General features: G+C 36.2%; 1 protein-coding gene across 6 annotated transcripts in view; it reads left to right on the forward strand.

Annotated features, from left to right (window-relative positions):
• MKLN1 (muskelin 1) overlaps positions 1-18,566 on the forward strand; it is a 376,139-nt gene that overhangs the window by 346,462 nt on the left and 11,111 nt on the right. For all 6 annotated transcript variants that reach the window (XM_031012932.3, XM_055392285.2, XM_031012931.3 and 3 more), the window contains 4 exons: positions 4,937-5,084; positions 6,014-6,128; positions 8,000-8,139; positions 12,567-12,669. In XM_031012932.3, the coding sequence (XP_030868792.1) occupies positions 4,937-5,084; positions 6,014-6,128; positions 8,000-8,139; positions 12,567-12,669 (506 nt within the window). The remainder of the gene's footprint in view (positions 1-4,936; positions 5,085-6,013; positions 6,129-7,999; positions 8,140-12,566; positions 12,670-18,566) is intronic.

Raw genomic sequence — 18,566 nt, forward strand, 5'->3', positions numbered from 1 at the left:
GCCTTAGCACATTTGCCGTATAGAGACCCACAGTAAAAACCCATTTGGGAGCAGGACTCAGTGAAAACTAAATCTAGGAAATGCTAGAAGTATGTGATAAATGATCAAAATTTGTTGTTGCCTGAAGAAAAACACTAGGACCAATATTTTAGGTCAAGGAACCATGGCGGAAAGGGAAAATTGGACACTATATAAATTCAGGTATTGTGATTAGAATATAGAGAAGAAACTATTCTACATTATTAACACTAAAATGTCATATACAAGGCTCAAGAGTTAATGGATCTTGATTTTCTTTCTAATTTCCTTTTCCTGTGTCATGTGTCAGTGCCACCGTCTCTTATATCTCATGCCATCTTCTTTCTTGGATTCCTTTTTTTGTTTTGTTGGAATATCTCCTTAAATAAGTTTATATACATATATATGTATATATGTAGTCATATGTATGGACTTTAAAATTCTCTTATTTTGCCCTCGTTAAGATTGCTAGTTTAACTGGAAATGGAAAGTTAGTTCCATATCTTTTTATACTTCTCAGAATTTTAAAGTTGTTATTCCATTGTATTCTAGCATTCATTGTTACTGATAAGTTGTAGGGCCAAAAGAGTTGTGATACTTTTCCTCAACCCTTTTAAGAGTCATGGTTTGACACTCCTATAATAAAAGACAGGTTAACAAAAGAAAGCATAACAAATTGATTTAATGAAAGTTTTATGTGGCATGTGAGCCTTCAGAAGAAATGACCCAAAGATACAGGGAAAACTGTCCATTTTTTTGCTAAGATTTAATGAAGAATGAACAGCTGGTTAGAAATATGATTGGGTAAAAGGCTATAATTTAATGCAGGTAGACTGAGGTGGGGAAACCCAACAAGGCCCGTCTGTTCAGATTCTTCTTGGCCCCTCTGTGTAGTACTTCTTCCTCCTGGGTACGGGGCAGGACCCTGCTACAGCAAGGGTCTTGTGACCTACTATCAGACAAGGGCAGATCACAGAATTTCTTTATGGCCAGCTCCTAGACAGAAAGGCAGAGGAAAGTTGGATCAGTAATTCTAGTTTTTAGAATTTAAAAGTCTAGGCTGACTTTGGGAAAAAGAGGTTCTAGTTTTTATGACCCACCTTGAGGAAGAGGAATTCTGATTTGATGACTCACTTCTAGGGAGAATGAGGGAAGACAGGCAGCAGGAGGGCAGAAGAAAGTGAGAAAGAACTTGGTTCTGAAGCTGTTCTGAGGCCTTCCAGTGTTCTTTAGTTCAAAGTACTTAGAATGCCAGAGTGTATTGTGTTCTGAGCCCCTGACAAGGTCTAATGTTAGTTTGATTTTTATTCCTCTGTATATAATAATCTGCTGTTTCCTTCTTTGGAAGCTTTTAGAATTTTTCTTTTCTTGGAGTTTTAACATTTCATATTAAGGTGGAGATGTACATCTATATATCTACATGCCATCTTTTTAAAAAAAAAAAACCATAGATATATGTGTGCACCATCTTTTTAAATTAAACATGCCTAGCTTGCAGTGGGCTCTCTCAAACAGGACACCCAGTTCAGGGAAACTTTATTTTTTCTTCTGCATTATTTCTTCTTTCCTTCTGGTCTTTTTTTCAGATAATTTGGCTTCGATGGATATATCCTCTGTGTCCTTTAACTTTTCCCTCATAATTTCTATCTTTTTGCTGTTTATTCTGGTGATTTATCAGTTTTATCTAGAGACCACTGACTTTGTTTCTAACTATGTCTGTAGTTTCATTCTGTCATTTGAATTTTTTGGTCATAGTTTCACTTTTTAGTATCTTTTCATAGTCCCTGCTCCTTTTTATGGCAGCTTATTCTTGTTTTGCACATGAAATATTCTCTTTAATCTCCTCAAGTATACTCATAGGGTTTTTTTCCCCCCCAAGTTATGTTCTTTTCTGTGATTTGTCTTTTCCTGGTTGTTCTATTTGTTCATCTAGGTCCCTCTCTTTTACACTGTTGATTTTTTTCCTCCTGTCTATAATTCATGTCTAAACTTTAACATTTATGAATAAAGGACTGTATCAATTAAGAAAGGTAGTTAACAGCAGTTTCTTTTACAGTGTGTAGGTCTCTTTTTCCAGTAGGTTTCTCTCATAAATGAGACACTGATCAAGGTCTTGTATAAGTGCACAGCACATACTGTCAACCAAGCTTTCCTATAGAATGCGTAAGCTGAGAATAGGCACACAAGTTGGGAACATATATGATTAACAAAGTAAAGATTGGGAGTTACTTTAAGCTCTGCTCTCATTCTTATTTATGCCCCTATGTCCTTATTAGAAGCTCTCCACAGAAGCCTTCCTTACAATCTACTTCTTCTCTTTGTATTCGATGACTTATTTGGAAGTTTTTCATCTTTTATCTCTGGTGAGTTACAGGCTCTGGTAATAATTGTAGGTGAAAACAGCCAAAGACAACATGTAAATGAATGGACATTGCCTGATTTGACCCTGAGCAGGCCAGATCAAGCCATAGTTTGCCAAGCCATGTTATAAAATTTTTAATTCAAAGGCTCACTATTAAGACAAAATAGAATAACGAAATTTAAATGCAATAAATTTAGGCAGTTATACCCTTTGCTTCTACCACTTACGAAAGTAATTCCAGTTCTTCACTGTTTTTATCTTCCAAAGTTATCTGAGGAGCAGAGGTTAGAACCTGAGCACATCACTTCTGAAAATTTACCATGCCTTATTAAGAAAATACAGTTGTCCCTTGGCATCCTTGAGGGACTGGTTCCAGGACCTCTCTTGGATACCAGAATCCTCAGATGCTCAAGTCCGTGATATGGTGTAACCTACGCACATTCCCTCCTATACTTTAAGTCATTTCTAGGTTACTTATAATACCTGATACAATGTAAATAGTTGTTATAAGGAATAATGACAAGAAAAAAAGTCTGTATGTCTTCAACACAGATGCAACCATTTATGGGTTTTGTTTTTTGTTTGCGGTTTGTTTTTTTTTTTTAATACTTTAAATTTGTAGTGGTTTGAATCCTTGAACATAGAACCCAGGGATATGGAGGTTCGACTGTACCAGACTTTACATACACTAAAGACTGTGGCATGAGGGTGTAGGCTATTATTAAGATCAGGTTGACATATGTGTGTGTATAAATATAAATATTGTGTATGTATGTATACAAATTATATGTTGTGTGTGTGTGTATAATTTTATAATATAGTTACTGTGAAATGCATTTGGATGGTCTTTAAAATGTCCCAAATTTGTTGAATAAGAATGTAAAAGGACATGAATTTAAGGTAGACTAGGAAAAAATAAATACTGGATTATTTGGTCCCACTAAAGTAGATAAAGAAGACCAAGATCAATATGGCTGGCATCTCCTGCAATACATAGTATTCTAGGTTGACGTAAATATTTCACTTCAATCTGATATTTGTTTAGCTTTTTGAGCATATGATAATTGTTCATGGGTAAAAGAAATGTTAAAACAATGACATTGTTTTAGATCATGACAATTATGTTGTGAAGTAGCTGAGTTCATAATATGCACTTTATATATATGAAATTATATTTCAAACATTTTCAAATAAGAATAAGAAAATTTGTCATTTGCCATATCAGTGTTTTACAGATTATTGGGTAATGCAAAGTGATCATCATTTATTTAATAGATTTCTTATAAAAATACAGCATTATTAACTTTGGGGAGTTTAAGCCACTCAAGGAAACAAAATGGCATATTATACCCCAGAATTTTTATTTATTTATTTATTTGCTTTAGAGACAGAGTCTTACTCTGTCACTCAGGCTGAAGTACAATGGCACGATAATAGCTCACTGCAGTTTCCAACTCTGGGCTCAAGGGATCCTCCCACCTCAGCCTCCCAGATAGCTAGAACTACATGTGCACACCACCACACTTGGCTGATTTTTAGTTTTCATAGAGACAGGGTCTCACTGTGTTGCCCAGGCTGGTCTTGAGGTCATGGCCTCATATGATCCTCCCACCTTGACCTCCCAAAGCACTGATATTACATGCACGAGCCACTGCACCTGGCCCAGAATATTAAATTTTATTTTTGGAAGTTATTATATGTGATGAACAGATATTTTAAATGACTCTGACCTTATTAAGCAATGCTGTGTTTTACCTTTTATCAAATTTTTTTTCCCAGGTCAAGATTTGAATATTTAATCTCTACTATCAAATTAGAACTGTCCCAGATAATAAATCAGTTAATTAAAGCATTATCCTTTCCTTCCTTATGTAAAAATGATTATATTGCGTACCTCTTTCTGCTTCTTTTTTCCCTGTAGCTGGCAATTGACATTTCCTTTAGTCTTTCCACAAATCATTTAGTAATTGTTATATTCCAGGCACTATTCTAGACACTGGGAACAAAATAGTGAACAAAACAGCCTCTTTCCTTGTGGAGCTCATAGAGTAAGGAGAAGGCAATATATAATTGTTTATTGTTTAGTTAAAAAGTTATGTAGTGTGTTAGAAGTTAAGTATGTGGACACATAAAGCAGAATAAAGGCGTATTGATCTTTTCAAGAGAAACTAGTAGGGGCTGGATGTGGTGGCTCGCCTGTAACACCAGCACTTTGGGAGGATGAGGCAGGAATATTGCTTAAGGCCAGGAGTTTGAGACCAGCCTGGGCAACATAGCAAGACCCCATCTCTTCAAAAAATAAAAAAATTAGCTGAGTGTGGTGGTGCATGCTTGTATGCTTGTAGTCCCAGCTACTTGGGAGGCTGGGGCAGGAGGATCCTTTGAGCCCAGGAGTTCTAGGCTGCAGTGAGTCATGGTTGTGCCTCACTGCACTTCAGCTTGGGCAACAGAGTGAAACGCTGTCTCTTTAAAAAAAGAAAGAAAAGGAAGGAAGGAAGGAAATACTAATCTATCTAATGTGAATATTTTCATCTTATTTTTTTCTTTAATTTATAGTTCCAATGACAGGATTTACACAGAGAGCAACTATTGATCCAGAACTGAATGAAATACACGTCTTATCTGGACTCAGCAAAGATAAGGAAAAGAGGGAAGAAAATGTTAGAAATTCATTCTGGATTTATGACATTGTGAGGAATAGTTGGTAAGGAACTCTTGTCTCTGCTGCAATCCCAATGTAACAATTATTTGAGGTTGTTGGTTTATTCAAAAGAGAGAGAAATGAGAGTATTATGTTAATTTGTGACATTGTATATTTAAAAGTCAGTATTGGAAAAAAATCAATATCGGTACCTATGTATACAATGATGTTCAGTGAATGGATTTTACCTCTGTGTTTTTCAAGTAGTAGATGGTTCCTGGCCTGGGACTCAAGAGAATTGTATTTTAGTCTAGGTTCCGTTCTCAAGTAGATGTGTGAACTTGAGAACAATGCTGTTTCTTTAATGTTCCCAGATCTTAGTTTTCATAAAACGAAGAGGCTTGACTATAGCAAGGAGGGGACAGTATTACTTAGCATTTCCAAACCATGACTTTTGTGTCATAGAGCGTCCCACAGAACTGGTGCTGCACATTTTGCTTTGGGAAAACATGGATCCAGCTCTGACATTCTGTGATTGCTCCATAAGTGAATATTGTGCAGAACAGAAGCACTTCAGAGAGCTTCTCCATTCATAATGGGGAATAGTGCTCTGCAGCTAAGGAATTTATTATTTTCTAAATAGGACATTTATTTACAGTCAAATGACAGCAATGTATACTGTACATTTTTATTGTGCATACATAGACAAGATAGCATCTCTTTCAGTCTTTAGTTTGAGCTTTCATGTATGCTGTTTGTATTTCATAACAAAAAGTAGGATATGTGAGCTATTTAGTGGACATCAAAAGAACTTTAGAACTCAGTTCTAACAAATTCCGATTGTTTTATGAATAACTAGAACTTTAAGATGTGATGTGAACACATTTCTAAAATTTTTTGTTAGTAATTAGACATGCAGTTAATTTGCTTGCTACAGTTGTATTATCTTTTCTGCTAATTCTCTAGAATGCCTTAAAAGCAATGTCTTGCAGGTCTTGTGTCTATAAGAATGATCAAGCTGCAAAGGATAATCCAACTAAAAGTCTTCAGGAAGAAGAACCATGTCCAAGGTTTGCCCATCAGCTTGTATACGATGAGCTACACAAGGTATCCTAACTACATTGACCTGTAAACTTTCCATGGCCTACTATCTGAAACAATCCCCAAATATATCTTTGATTGTTTTAAATTGGGTTTGAGTAAAAAGTTAAAATACATAGTAGACATTCAATAGAATAACAAATACCCAATATCACTTCTCCCTAAAATTCCTTAAGAGAATAAGCATTTTTACGTAGTCTATAATTCTTGGTACTTTTCCTTTTTTGAAAATAGTCAGTGGCAGCTTCTTAGCTGTATAGATCTAGATACATGACATAGCCTAATGTTTCTACAATGTGACTATCCAAGTAAAATATGTACAGTTGTCAGCATTTAGGTACCTTGTTCCGTGATATAACATGGTTTTTGGTTTTAGATTTTCCTATTGTGTGCGAAGTCTTTTTAATCTTAATTTTCCTGATATACTAGTGATACCTCTTTTAAATCAGCCTTGTGAAATGGTCATCTGTTGTGAATTTTTAGTGTCATAGTGTTGAGAGTTCTTTCTTTATTTCTCTCTTAAACTTAACCATGTACTTAAGTGATTGGACTTAGATTACATAGTAAATTACTGACAGAGACCAATTCTTTCTGTTAAGCCATGGATGATTTATTTAAATTCTACACAATACACTTTGAGACCTTTAGGTAAAAGATAACATGGGAGTGAGTAAAAGCCCTTTCTTTTATAACCTCTCAATTTAAGGAGTAAATGAATTTCCATCCATAGGATAGGGATAATAACTCTATTATATAACACCAATGAATATAAATGTTTTTAAAATTTTAGGAAAAATTTAAATTTAATAAATGTATACACTAATTGTAATTAAAATATTTAAATATTTAAATGCTTTTGTATACGTACAGAAAAACATTCAAGTGCAATAAATTTAGGCAGTTGTACCTCTCACTTCTACCACCTATGAAAGTGATTGCGTTTCTTCACTATTTTGTCTTCCAAAGTTATCTGAGGAACAGATAACTGATTAATGTAATAGTGAAATCATTATAAATTCCTTTTGCATTTCATTTTTGGTATTGAATTATGGAATAATGTTTTTAATGTTATTTCACAAATTATATGTGCCATTTAATATTTGGCATTTCAGTTAAAGCAAAATTAAGATGTTAAAATTTTTTTTTTTTTTTTGAGACAGAGTCTCGCTCTGTTGCCCAGGCTGGAGTACAGTGGCGCAATCTCTGCTCACTGCAAGCTCCGCCCCCTGGGTTCACATCATTCTCCTGCCTCAGCCTCCCAAGTAGCTGGGACTACAGGCACCCGCCACCATGCCCGGCTAATTTTTTTGTATTTTTAGTAGAGACGGGGTTTCACAGTGTTCGCCAGGATGGTCTCAATCTCCTGACCTCGTGATCCGCCCGCCTCGACCTCCCAAAGTGCTGGGATTACAGGTGTCAGCCACCACGCCTGGCCTAAAATTTTTTTAAAGTTTCTAGTTGACCTGTTGACTTGACTGTTAACTTTTAGTGATTCAGCATTTATGTCAGAATTTTTAAGATATTTGTTATATGATCAATATTTTGATTAATTTTATCCCCATTATTTGTTGTCCTCAGCAAATAATATCTTGGATTAACTTCTTCCTATCACTGTTTTTGTTTCATGCCTTCCACTGTCATTGTAGTTATGGTAATATAACTCATTTTAGCATACGTGCAGTTTTTTAAAGTAGCCATGGTGCTTTAAAGCAAAATAGAAATGAGAAAAATCAAGAGAAGCTTTTGGTAAAAATGCAGTATAATTTTTAATTTTTTTATTTGAATGGGCTCAGGAAGTTAACCTGTTATGCACTGCTACTAGAATATCTTGGGTATGCATGCATTTTTAAAAATCTGGCTTATTTTGCTTATTATAGGTTCATTACTTATTTGGTGGGAATCCAGGAAAATCTTGCTCTCCAAAGATGAGATTAGATGACTTCTGGTCACTGAAGTTGTGTAGACCTTCAAAAGATTATTTACTGAGGCATTGCAAGTACCTCATAAGAAAACACAGGTATGAAAATAATTCACTGAAAACATTTAATTAACATTATCAGCTATATTTCTCTTGGCAAATTTAATAATGAGACAGTGTAAATACTATGAAGATCATGAATTTTGTAAATGCCCTGTTATTCCACTTATTTTTGCTTTCATTTTTCAAAAGAAGATACAAAATACAGATATTGATGCTAAAAATTTATAAATACAGAACAAGTGAAATTTTGCAACTGTTAAAAAAATGGAAAATAATTTCTGTGAAGGTGACATGCCTACATGGAAGTAACTAAAAGCTAACTACAAATTAGATCAGTTCTAACTTAATGACAGGCGCCTGAGCTTTTGATAACTCTCTTAACAGTGAATGTAGTGATATAGTTGACTATACCATATCTTCCTAATTTGATGTTTCACAATACAATTTCAAAGCTTGTAGTTTTATGTCACCTTCATTATTAAATTGTAAAATCATTTAATCAAACATTTTCATATATATACATATACATTCACACACACACACACACACGCACGCACGCACCCTGAGTCATGTTTGCTTTTTAGCCTAGAAGGTAATAAACTACTAAAAAATGCAGAAAAGGATTTCTCTCCTTTTGGTTACTGTAGTGTTATATGGTAATAAAAATTTGCTTTAAGGCCAGGTGCAGTGGCTCATGCTTATAATCCCAGCACTTTGGGAGGCAGAAGTAAGAGGATTGCCTGAGGCCAGGATTTCAAGACCAGACTGTCAATTACTTTATGCTAGACCCTGTATATTATTCTGTGACAGAGCCAGGATTTGAGCCTGAGCGTTCTGACTCCAGAGCTCACCGCTTAACCGTCATATATACATACGTATCAATGAAGAAAATGAACAAAAATCTGCCCTCAAGTGTCCATTCTTAAGAAGGGAGACTAACAATAAACATAATAAGGAATTTATATTACATGTTAGATGGTAAGTACAATGAAAAGAAACAGATTGAGTTATTGTTTGTACAGGTGAGGGGGGTGGGAATATAGTTTTAAATGAGAATATCAGGATAGACTGCACAGTGAAGATGGCATTTGAATAGAAACTTAAGGGACAAAAGGGACTGAATCATATAGCTGTCTGGTGGGGTGGGGAGTGTTCTAGATAGGTAATAGTCAAGGCTCTGAAGTTAAAAAGATGCCTGAATAATTTGAGAAGTGAATTGAGAAGAAGTGTGGTGGAAGTAGAATGAGTGAGGTGATTGTGGTAGGAAATGAGGTTGAAAGGACTAGGAAAGGGACAGCTTGTAAAGGGCCATCAGCTTTTAGGGGAGATGGAAAGATTTTAAGTAGAGGAGTAACACATTCAGGCTTGTATTTTATAAAAATCATTCTGCATGTTCTTCCAGAAGAACTGGGTAAAACTCGTGGCTGCTTTCCCTCAGGTGGGGAATTCTTCAGAAACAACGGGTTTATGTGTTGGAAAAGATTAGTTCAATTTGGGGCACTTTAGGTTTGAGAAGTCTGTGAGACATGCAGGCGGAGACCGTCTGAACATTTGGTGAAAAGACTTGGCCTGACATTACAGTTGTGAGTCGTGGGAGAAGGAGCTTGCTCAGGGTGAGCAAGAAGAGTGAAGGGTTGCTGGGTATTCTCTGAGGACCACCACCATTTGAGGGACAGGCAGAGGAGGAGACACTCCACAAGAGATCAAGAAGGCATCTTAACATTCCGGATAAACTTTGAAGATTGTGCCAACAGAATTTCTTGATGGATTTGATATGGGTATGAGAGAAAGAAAGCAGTCGAGGATGACTCTTAGGGCATCTTGAAAATCTTGTCAACTACTAATTCAGACAATAAAAGGCTTATTTTAGACCTTTTTCTCTACCAAGCTGTTAGATAAATTCAAGAATTTGAGGGACATCGCTACATTGTAGACAGAATAGAAGAAGTTTGTGTCTATGAATTGGGTAGAACACAGAAATTGCCTTTTTAATTCAAATGTTATGCAGATTTATTTTTTTATAATATGGGAGCTTGTACTACACTGTTAGACTGGCTTATTTTTGTTTTGTTCATAATGGAAAATAATTATTCTGTTTAGTTAGAATATAAATTTAGAAGGAGGGAAAGAATTATATTGTGTGCCAAGGAAGTACCTCCTTGTTTCTTACTGATGTCACTTGATATAATAAATAAAATACCACTATTATTTTTTCATACGACATTCAGGTTTCCAAACTTGATGATTTGAGGGTAGAAATGGGCAAAAAAAATTGTTATAGGATTAATTTCTGTTAATTTAGGAACAGGGCAGAACTGTTGATTAAAATACGATTCTAGGCTGCAGACACAAGTCTGTGATAAGTTCTTGCTGGCCAAAAATAGCTTAGAAAATGAAGATGGAGAACATAACTTTCAGGACACTGATCTCTTTACTGGATATAGGATTGTGGGTGTGTGTTGGTTAGGTTATTTCAGGTTGTAAAGGATAATGACATGCTTTGGATACCTCAGCTGAAAAAGAATTTATTATTAGATTATTCAGGGAATTAAGGCACCTTCTCAGCATTTGAACGGTGAAACTGGATGGAGAATTGTTTAGGATACTGGAACAATTCTAGTAGCCAGGTGCTGCTGTAGCTTTTCCTTGTACCTCTGTCTGCTTCTTTCTCCATCTGCTTGTCCTGTCCTACTGACTACTGCTGACTTTCTCCCAACCTTGTGGCCTAGATAGATAGATAGATTGATTAGATAGATGCATAGATAGATAGATAGATAGATAGATAGATAGATAGATAGATAGATAGAGGCATAGAAAGATAGATGGATGGATGGATGGATGGATGGCCGGACAGACGGACGGACGGATGGACGAACAGACAGAATCTGCCATCTCATGGCTTCTGTTTACTGCCTTCTCTATTTCTGTCTGCTCTTTACATGTCCTTATGTGTCTCACATTCAGATTATCGAAGACAAAGAATCTTCTTAGAAAGCATTTCCTGGGGAGAGTGTCCCTATTAGGAAGAATTCTGCCAAACTACTTTATAAACTGCTAATCAAAGCGTGGGTGCCAAAACCTTGGTCTAATCTAATCTGTTGTGGACAAGATGGTAAACTAACATGGTCTTTACCTAAAGGACTCTCATCTGAAGGCTGTAAGCCTGGCTGTCACTCTTAGGGTACTGCCTGATACAAGAGAGCTGTAATATTTTGCTAGTCTTTGTCCCTGCGTGAAGTACAGAAACCCTGTCACCAAGGATGCCATCAACCTGAACACCATCGTGAAAGGCTCTTCATCATCTTTCCTACTCAAAGAAAATTCATCTTTTCCTTGTCTGTATATTTTGAAAAGTATACCAACTTATTAGAAATAAACCTGTATGTAATTATGGTATAACAGAGACGTTATCTTTTTCAAATAGATATATAGATATAGATACTTATAGATTTTTGTTGTTGTTTAGGAGAACTCATCCAGATTCATTCTCTGCACCTCAGTTTTGCTTTTTTTTTTTTTGAGACAGGATCTCACTCTGTCATCCAGGCTGGAGTGCAGTGGTACGATCATGGCTCACTACACCCTTGACCTCCCAGGCTCAAGCAGTCCTCCCACCTTAGACTCTTGAGTAGCTGGGACTGTAGGCACGTGCCACCGCACCTGGCTAATTTTTGTAGAGATGGGGTTTTGCCATGTTGGCCAAGCTGGTTTCAAACTCCTGGGCTCAAGCAGTCCACCCACCTTGACTTCCCAAAGTGTTGGGATTACAGGCATGAGCCACAGCACCCTGTTTTTTTGTTTTTTTGTGTGATAAACGATGATAAAATAGATCATCATCATAGCATTATTGTGAGAATAGATGAAGTGATACATGTAAAATACTTGATACAATGTCTAGCATATTACAAATGCTTGATAAGTGGTTGCTGCAGTTTTTACTGACTGAGACATGGACATAATCTCATTAAAAGTAATCAGTGTTAATGATATTCATTTAAAGATACCCTGCTTATTTCAGTTTCCAAGGTATCTGTTAAGTATCTCCATTAGAAAATACACAAATCTAAGCAAGTGTTTTTATTTTTATGTCTACTTGTTTTGGATGAAACACATTGGGATTTTCTGAAGTTCTGTTTTATAAAATATGTAGTATATTCACTTTGTTTGGTAGTTGGTTTAGTGCTACCTTGTAGTTTTAAGAGAAGATAGGAAATGCTCCTACCCAGTCTCTAGCACCACAGCTGCCTGTGACCACCTGGTATTACCATTACATTTCCAAGAACTCCACAACTACACTATCTACATGGCAGTATTGTTAATTCTGGATTCCTAAACTGACATTTTCTAAATATCCAGAACAACTCCTCATACTCAGTATAACAGTGTATTTTATTCCAGGTCTGAAAGACATTTCTGATATTTTCTTATAACTCCAGATAATTATCCTTGTTTACATTTTCTAGGTTTGAAGAAAAGGCCCAAATGGATCCCCTTAGTGCTCTGAAATATTTACAAAATGATCTTTATATAACTGTGGATCATTCAGACCCAGAAGAGACAAAAGAGGTAAAGAAAGGTGGTAATAAATTTCAGAAATTAAGTATTTTTAAATGTCTTCCTAACTTATATTTAATGATTTTGCTCTTGAGTGTGTAAAGGAAAATGAAGAAAATATGATGACATCAGTAATCTTTAAAATGTCACAGAGCAGGTGAAATAAAAATTGAATAGACATGTTTTCGTGTGATAAGATTCAAGTCACCAAAAACCCTTGGTCCATTCAGAAAAGGATTATCAGGTATAAAGTTTTAACTTAGTTTTGTGTTTTGGAAAGCAAATAGAAATTTTTACTTTGTCCATAGTCCCATGATTATTTTACTTAAGGATTACATAATGGTTCAATATAAACTTTTCTGTGGATAGTTAAGATCCCCCAAGAGAGGAAAGAAAACTCCCCTCTTGCTTAGGGAGAAAATGAAGAGAGGTTGGTGGGAGTTAGAATCTTTGGTGCCTTAATATTTAGTTATGTGAATGTTGTAGCAGTATTGTTTGTCTATAGGCTACTAATTTCATTCATCACTAGTTGCTAAGATTGAGAAATCAGTTAGCCAATCATTACTTTGCAGTTTTTTGTTACATAACATTGGGATAGAAACAACTGTTTCTGAAGATTTCATATCCTTAAAGACGTGTTTGCTTATCCATGGTGTGTGAAAATGCCTGCAATGATTTTTGTGTTTTTGTCATTTTTTCCTTTTGCCAGGCATCCTTGTTCATCTAGCAATATCTGAACTGCAGTGCATTTGCCTTCCACTCACAGAATTCGTGCTGATTATATGTAGTTCTGACCCTTAGGTCTCTTTCCGTGTTAGCTGCTGCCTTGCTTTGGCTTTGTAATAGCAGTATCAAGCTGTGCCCGGCATGCTTGAGCATTGACACAGGTGTCAGATTTAATGTTGAATCACTTTCAGGCTCCAGGTTCATTGTACTTTCAAGCAATAGAGGCTGCATGTCTTCAGCACCATAACAAAGAGATGCTCTTTCATAGTTTCGTACTATAAAATTAAGTCCTAAGTCTCTCAATATTGATTATGGCCCTTCAGTAGGTAGAGAATCTGCAGGACATGCTTTAGAACCCCCATGAAGGGGGACAGTTAATTGTCTTTCCTTGAGTTTTCAGTCAATTCATGACACTGTGCAAATAGGAGAAATAATTGTAGTTTTGCCAAGTGGCAAAATATGTTTGATTTAATCTTTTATGACTTATAACTGTACTTAGTTGTGAAGAGTCCATTAATGTTAATTTTGTTATGCCATGCATTTGAGAGTTATGCATAGATTTCCTTGTATTTTCTCCATATTCTATGTAAAATAGCTGTAACTGGGAACAATCATTTTTTCCTTATTTTTTGAAGCCAAAACAAAATATTTCAAAGTAAATAATTTCAGCTGTGTGGGCTGCAAGTAGGCCAAAGAAAACAAGACAGTTTGTTCTTAAAGTTAAACTAATGGGGAAAAAAAACAGGACAGGGAGGTATCTCAAGTTCATTTGAGCCATTTTTAAAATTTTGGTAGCTGGTTTCTGTTTTTCTTGTTTTTAAAATAGTAACAACTTAGGATTTTGTGTGCCACCAGCTTCCATTCCATTTCATAAAAGCTTAATCTAGCAAGAATTGGTGAGCCCTAGTAGAAGTTAGAAAGAAATGGTGAAGTGTGTGTGTGTGTGTGTGTGTGTGTGTGTGCTGGCATCAGAATCACCTCGGACACTTTTTAAAACAATGCCCTTGGCTGGGCGCGGTGGCTCACGCCTGTAATCCCAACACTTTGGGAGGCCGAGGTGGGCGGATCACGAGGTCAGGAGATCGAGACCATCCTGGCTAATGCGATGAAACCCCGTCTCTACTAAAAATACAAAAAAATTAGCCGGGCGTGGTAGCGGGCTCCTGTAGTCCCAGCTACTGGGGAGGCTGAGGTAGGAGAATTGCATGAACCCGGGATGCGGAGCTTGCAGTGAGCTGAGATCATGCCACTGCACTGCAGCCTGGGCGACAGAGCAAGATTCCATCTCAAAAAAAGGAAAAAAAAACACCATGCCCTCACCCTAAGGTTCTCCTCTGTCTGCTCTTAAAGAACAGAAAATAGAAAACATTCCTGACATTGAGAATTACTGGTCCGTAGTATTAATATTTTGTTTTAAAATTTGTGAACATATTTAACTTTTAAAACGTTTTATATCCAACAGTCTGTTTGGGGGGAAGAAATCCTCTGGTAACAGTTCACATGTATACTCACGATATTTGTGAATGAGACATGTAGATCTCGTTGTAGGAAATCATTCCACTCATTGAGAAGGGGCTTACTGTTCTTCATTTTCTATAGTAACTTGTTTTTGTTCTGTTTATATGTTTTACAGACATTTAATGTTATTAAATGACTTTCTCATTTAAGTCTCAAAACACAAAAAGTGTTTTTTAGATTTTTTTTTTTCACAGTTGTTATGATCATCATCATTGTGCCTGTTGTCAGGACATTGACAGCTGACTATCAACTATATAACAAAAAAATGTTATTGGCTTCCTCCAGTCTTCAGAACATGGGTTCTGAATTGGTGATGAACTTACAATAAATCTTATAAAAAATGATATTTTTTTCTAGAAAAGCCATGAGAAAAGGATGCCTAATCAATTATACCACTTTCAGAGAAGACTTCTATAATAGAGAAGGAATGAGAATAAGTTTTCAGCTACAATAACACATTTTATATTCATTACACTTCTGCAGAGTTTCTAGAGTACTGGTGTCATTCATTTAACAGTTGTGTATCGATTCCCCATAATAGGTCAGGCATTCTAGGCAGAGGAGCTGTATCAGCAAACCAAACAAGATCCCTGCCCAGGAGGTACTTACATTTTAGTGGAGAAAGACAATAAACATTAAAGAAGCAAATTATATAGTACATTAGAATTGAATAAGTACTGGGCCGGGCACAGTGGTTCACGCCTGTAATCCCCGCACTTCAGGAGGCTGAGGTGGGTGGATCACCTGAGGTCAGGAGTTCAAGACCAGCCTGGCCAACATGGTAAAACTCCGTCTCTACTAAAAATACAAAAAATTGGCCGGGCATGGTGGGAGGCACCTGTAATCCCAGCTAATCGGGAGGTTGAGGCAGGAGAATCGCTTGAACCCGGGAGGTGGAGGTTGCAGTGAGCTGAGATTGTGCCACAGCACTCCAGCCTGGGCAACAAGGAGTTACTGTAGCTCAGCCCAAAGTAATAGTAGAGCAGTGAGAAGTAAAATAGAGCAGATTCTTAATATATTTTAAAGATAGAACCAACAGAATTTTATGATAGATTAGATCTAGTGTTTGAAAGAAACGACTCAAAGGTTTTGGCCTGAAAAACTGGAAGGATGGAGTTACTATCAACTGAAGTGAGAAAGTTCTGTGGGGAACTGGTTTGTGGGGACTCCTGACTGGCATTCAGGATTTTAAATTTGGAAATGTTCAGTTTGAGATATCTATGAGACAGCCAACTTAAGATGTTGAGGTAACTGTTGGATATTTGAATCCAGAGTTTGGGAAAGAGGTCTGTAATATCCCTTGGTATGTGTTAAAATCCTTAGGCCAGTACATACAGTTCACTTATTTAATCAGATTGTTAAGATAATAGTTTTCTCCTTATCCTATATGTAGAGCCAATACAATTTATTTTTCACCTTAGGAGTTAGAAAAGAGGAACAAATTCAACCCCAAATAAGTAGAAAATAAGAAATTCATGAAATAGTAAACAAACAATGGAGAAATTTTAAAAGTGAAAAGTTGGCCTTTTGAAAAGGTAAATAAGTTGATAAACCCCAAGCAAGACTTACCAAGTGTATTAGCCTGTTCTCACACTGTTGTAAAGAACTACCTGAGACTGGGTAATTTATGAAGAAAAGAGATTTAATTGACTCACAGGCCCACAGGCTTAACAGGAAGCATGACTGGGAGTCCTCAGTAAACTTACAGTCATGGCAGAAGGTGAAGGGGAAGCAAGCACCTTTTTCACATGATGGCAGGAGAGAGAGTGACAATGAGGGGGGAAATGTCACACATGTTTAAACCATCAGATCTCATGAGAACTCACTATCACAAGAACAGCAAGGGGGAAATTGGCCCCTGTGATCCAGTGGTCCCCCACCAAACCCCTCCCCCAATTCAACATGAGATTTGGGCAGGGACGCAAATCCAAACCATATCACCAAGAAAAAAAGTGAAAACATAAATTATCAACATCACAAATGAAAAGAGGGCATCAGTTTAGACCCTACATATATTAAAAGTAAAGTGGGTATGGAAAACTTCATTGACAAATTAAGCCGCAACTTGATGAAATTGACAAATACTTTAAAAGACACAGTTTACCAAAACTGACACAAGAAGAAATAGAAAATCTTAAGGAACTCCATATCTACTACAGAGATTGAATTTGTAATAAAAAATTTTCTAACAAAAAAAACTCTAGGCCCATAATAGCAGTAAATTTTATCAACCATTTAAAGAAGAAAGAAAAAAATACAATTTTACATAGACTCTCAGAAATTAGAGGAAGGCAATACTTCTTAAATCCTTTTATAAGCCAGGTTAATTTTGATATAAAATCCCCACAGAAGCTGGGCGTGGTGGCTCACGCTTGTAATCCCAGCATTTTGGGAGGCTGAGGGGTGGATCGCCTGAGCCCATGAGTTTGAGACCAGCTTGGGCAACATAGCAAAAACCTGTCTCTACAAAAACATGCAAAAAATTAGCTGGGTGGTGCCATGCCTGTAGTCCCAGCTCCTCTGGAGGCTGAGGTGGGAGGATCACCTGAGTTCAGAGAGGTTGAGGCTGCAGTGAGCTGTGATCGTACCGCTGCATGCTGAACCTTGGTGACAGAGTGGGATCCTATCTCAGAATAAATTAGAATAAAATAAAATCCCAAGAGAGACATTACAAGCAAAGAAAATCATGGACCAATATTTTTCATGAACATAAATGTAAAATTCTTAGGAAAATTTTAGTTAATTAGGAATATATTAAAAGGTTAGTGTACTATGACTAAGTGGTGGTTTATTCTAGGAATATATGGCTAGTTTAACATTTGAAAAAAAATTCAGTGTAATTCACCGTGTTAACAGAATGAAGGAGGAAAACCATAGATCATCTTAGTAAGTGAAGAAAAGCATCTAATAAAATTCAGACTCATTCATAATAAAAATTCTTAGCAAACTAGGAATAAAAAGAAACTTCTTGAATCTAAATTCCTAAAGGACACCTGTGAAAAACATACAGCTAGGGCTATTCTTAAACATTTAACCCTTTTCCCTAAGATTGTGACAAGGAAATAATGTATATTATTAGCCCCTCTATTCAACATTCTACCAGAATTACACTAGCTAGTGTATAAAGAAAAAGCAATAAAAAACATATAGATTGGATAGGAGAAAGTAAATTTGTTTGCGTTTGTAGGTAACATGATTATGTACATTCGAAACCCCATGGTGTCTACAAAACAATATACTAGGACAAGTGAATTTAGCAAGATTACAAAAATACAAGGTCAATAGAAAAAAAAAAGCAATTATTAGCAATTTTTATACTAGCAGTGAACAATTAGAAAATGAAAAGCATAGTTTATATTAGCATCAGACATATCAAATGGGTAGAATGAGTCTGTTGTAAGAAATTAAAGAAGACCTTGATAAATGGAGAGATATATTTATGGATTGAAACACTAAAAATTGTTTAAAGCTGCCCATTTTCCCCAAATTGGCCTTTATTTTAATGCAGTGTAAGTTTGGTCTTTGTTGTTGTTGTCATTGAGGAAATAGACAAACTACTATAAAATTTACATGGAAATGCAAAGGTTTTAGACTAGCCAAAACAATTTTGAAAAAAGAAAAAATTGGAAGCTTTATGCTATCTGATTTCAGGACTCTGTATAAAG

Source organism: Gorilla gorilla, chromosome 6 (genome assembly GCF_029281585.2).
Source record: "Gorilla gorilla gorilla isolate KB3781 chromosome 6, NHGRI_mGorGor1-v2.1_pri, whole genome shotgun sequence".
In the NCBI taxonomy this organism is placed as follows: Eukaryota; Metazoa; Chordata; class Mammalia; order Primates; family Hominidae; genus Gorilla; species Gorilla gorilla.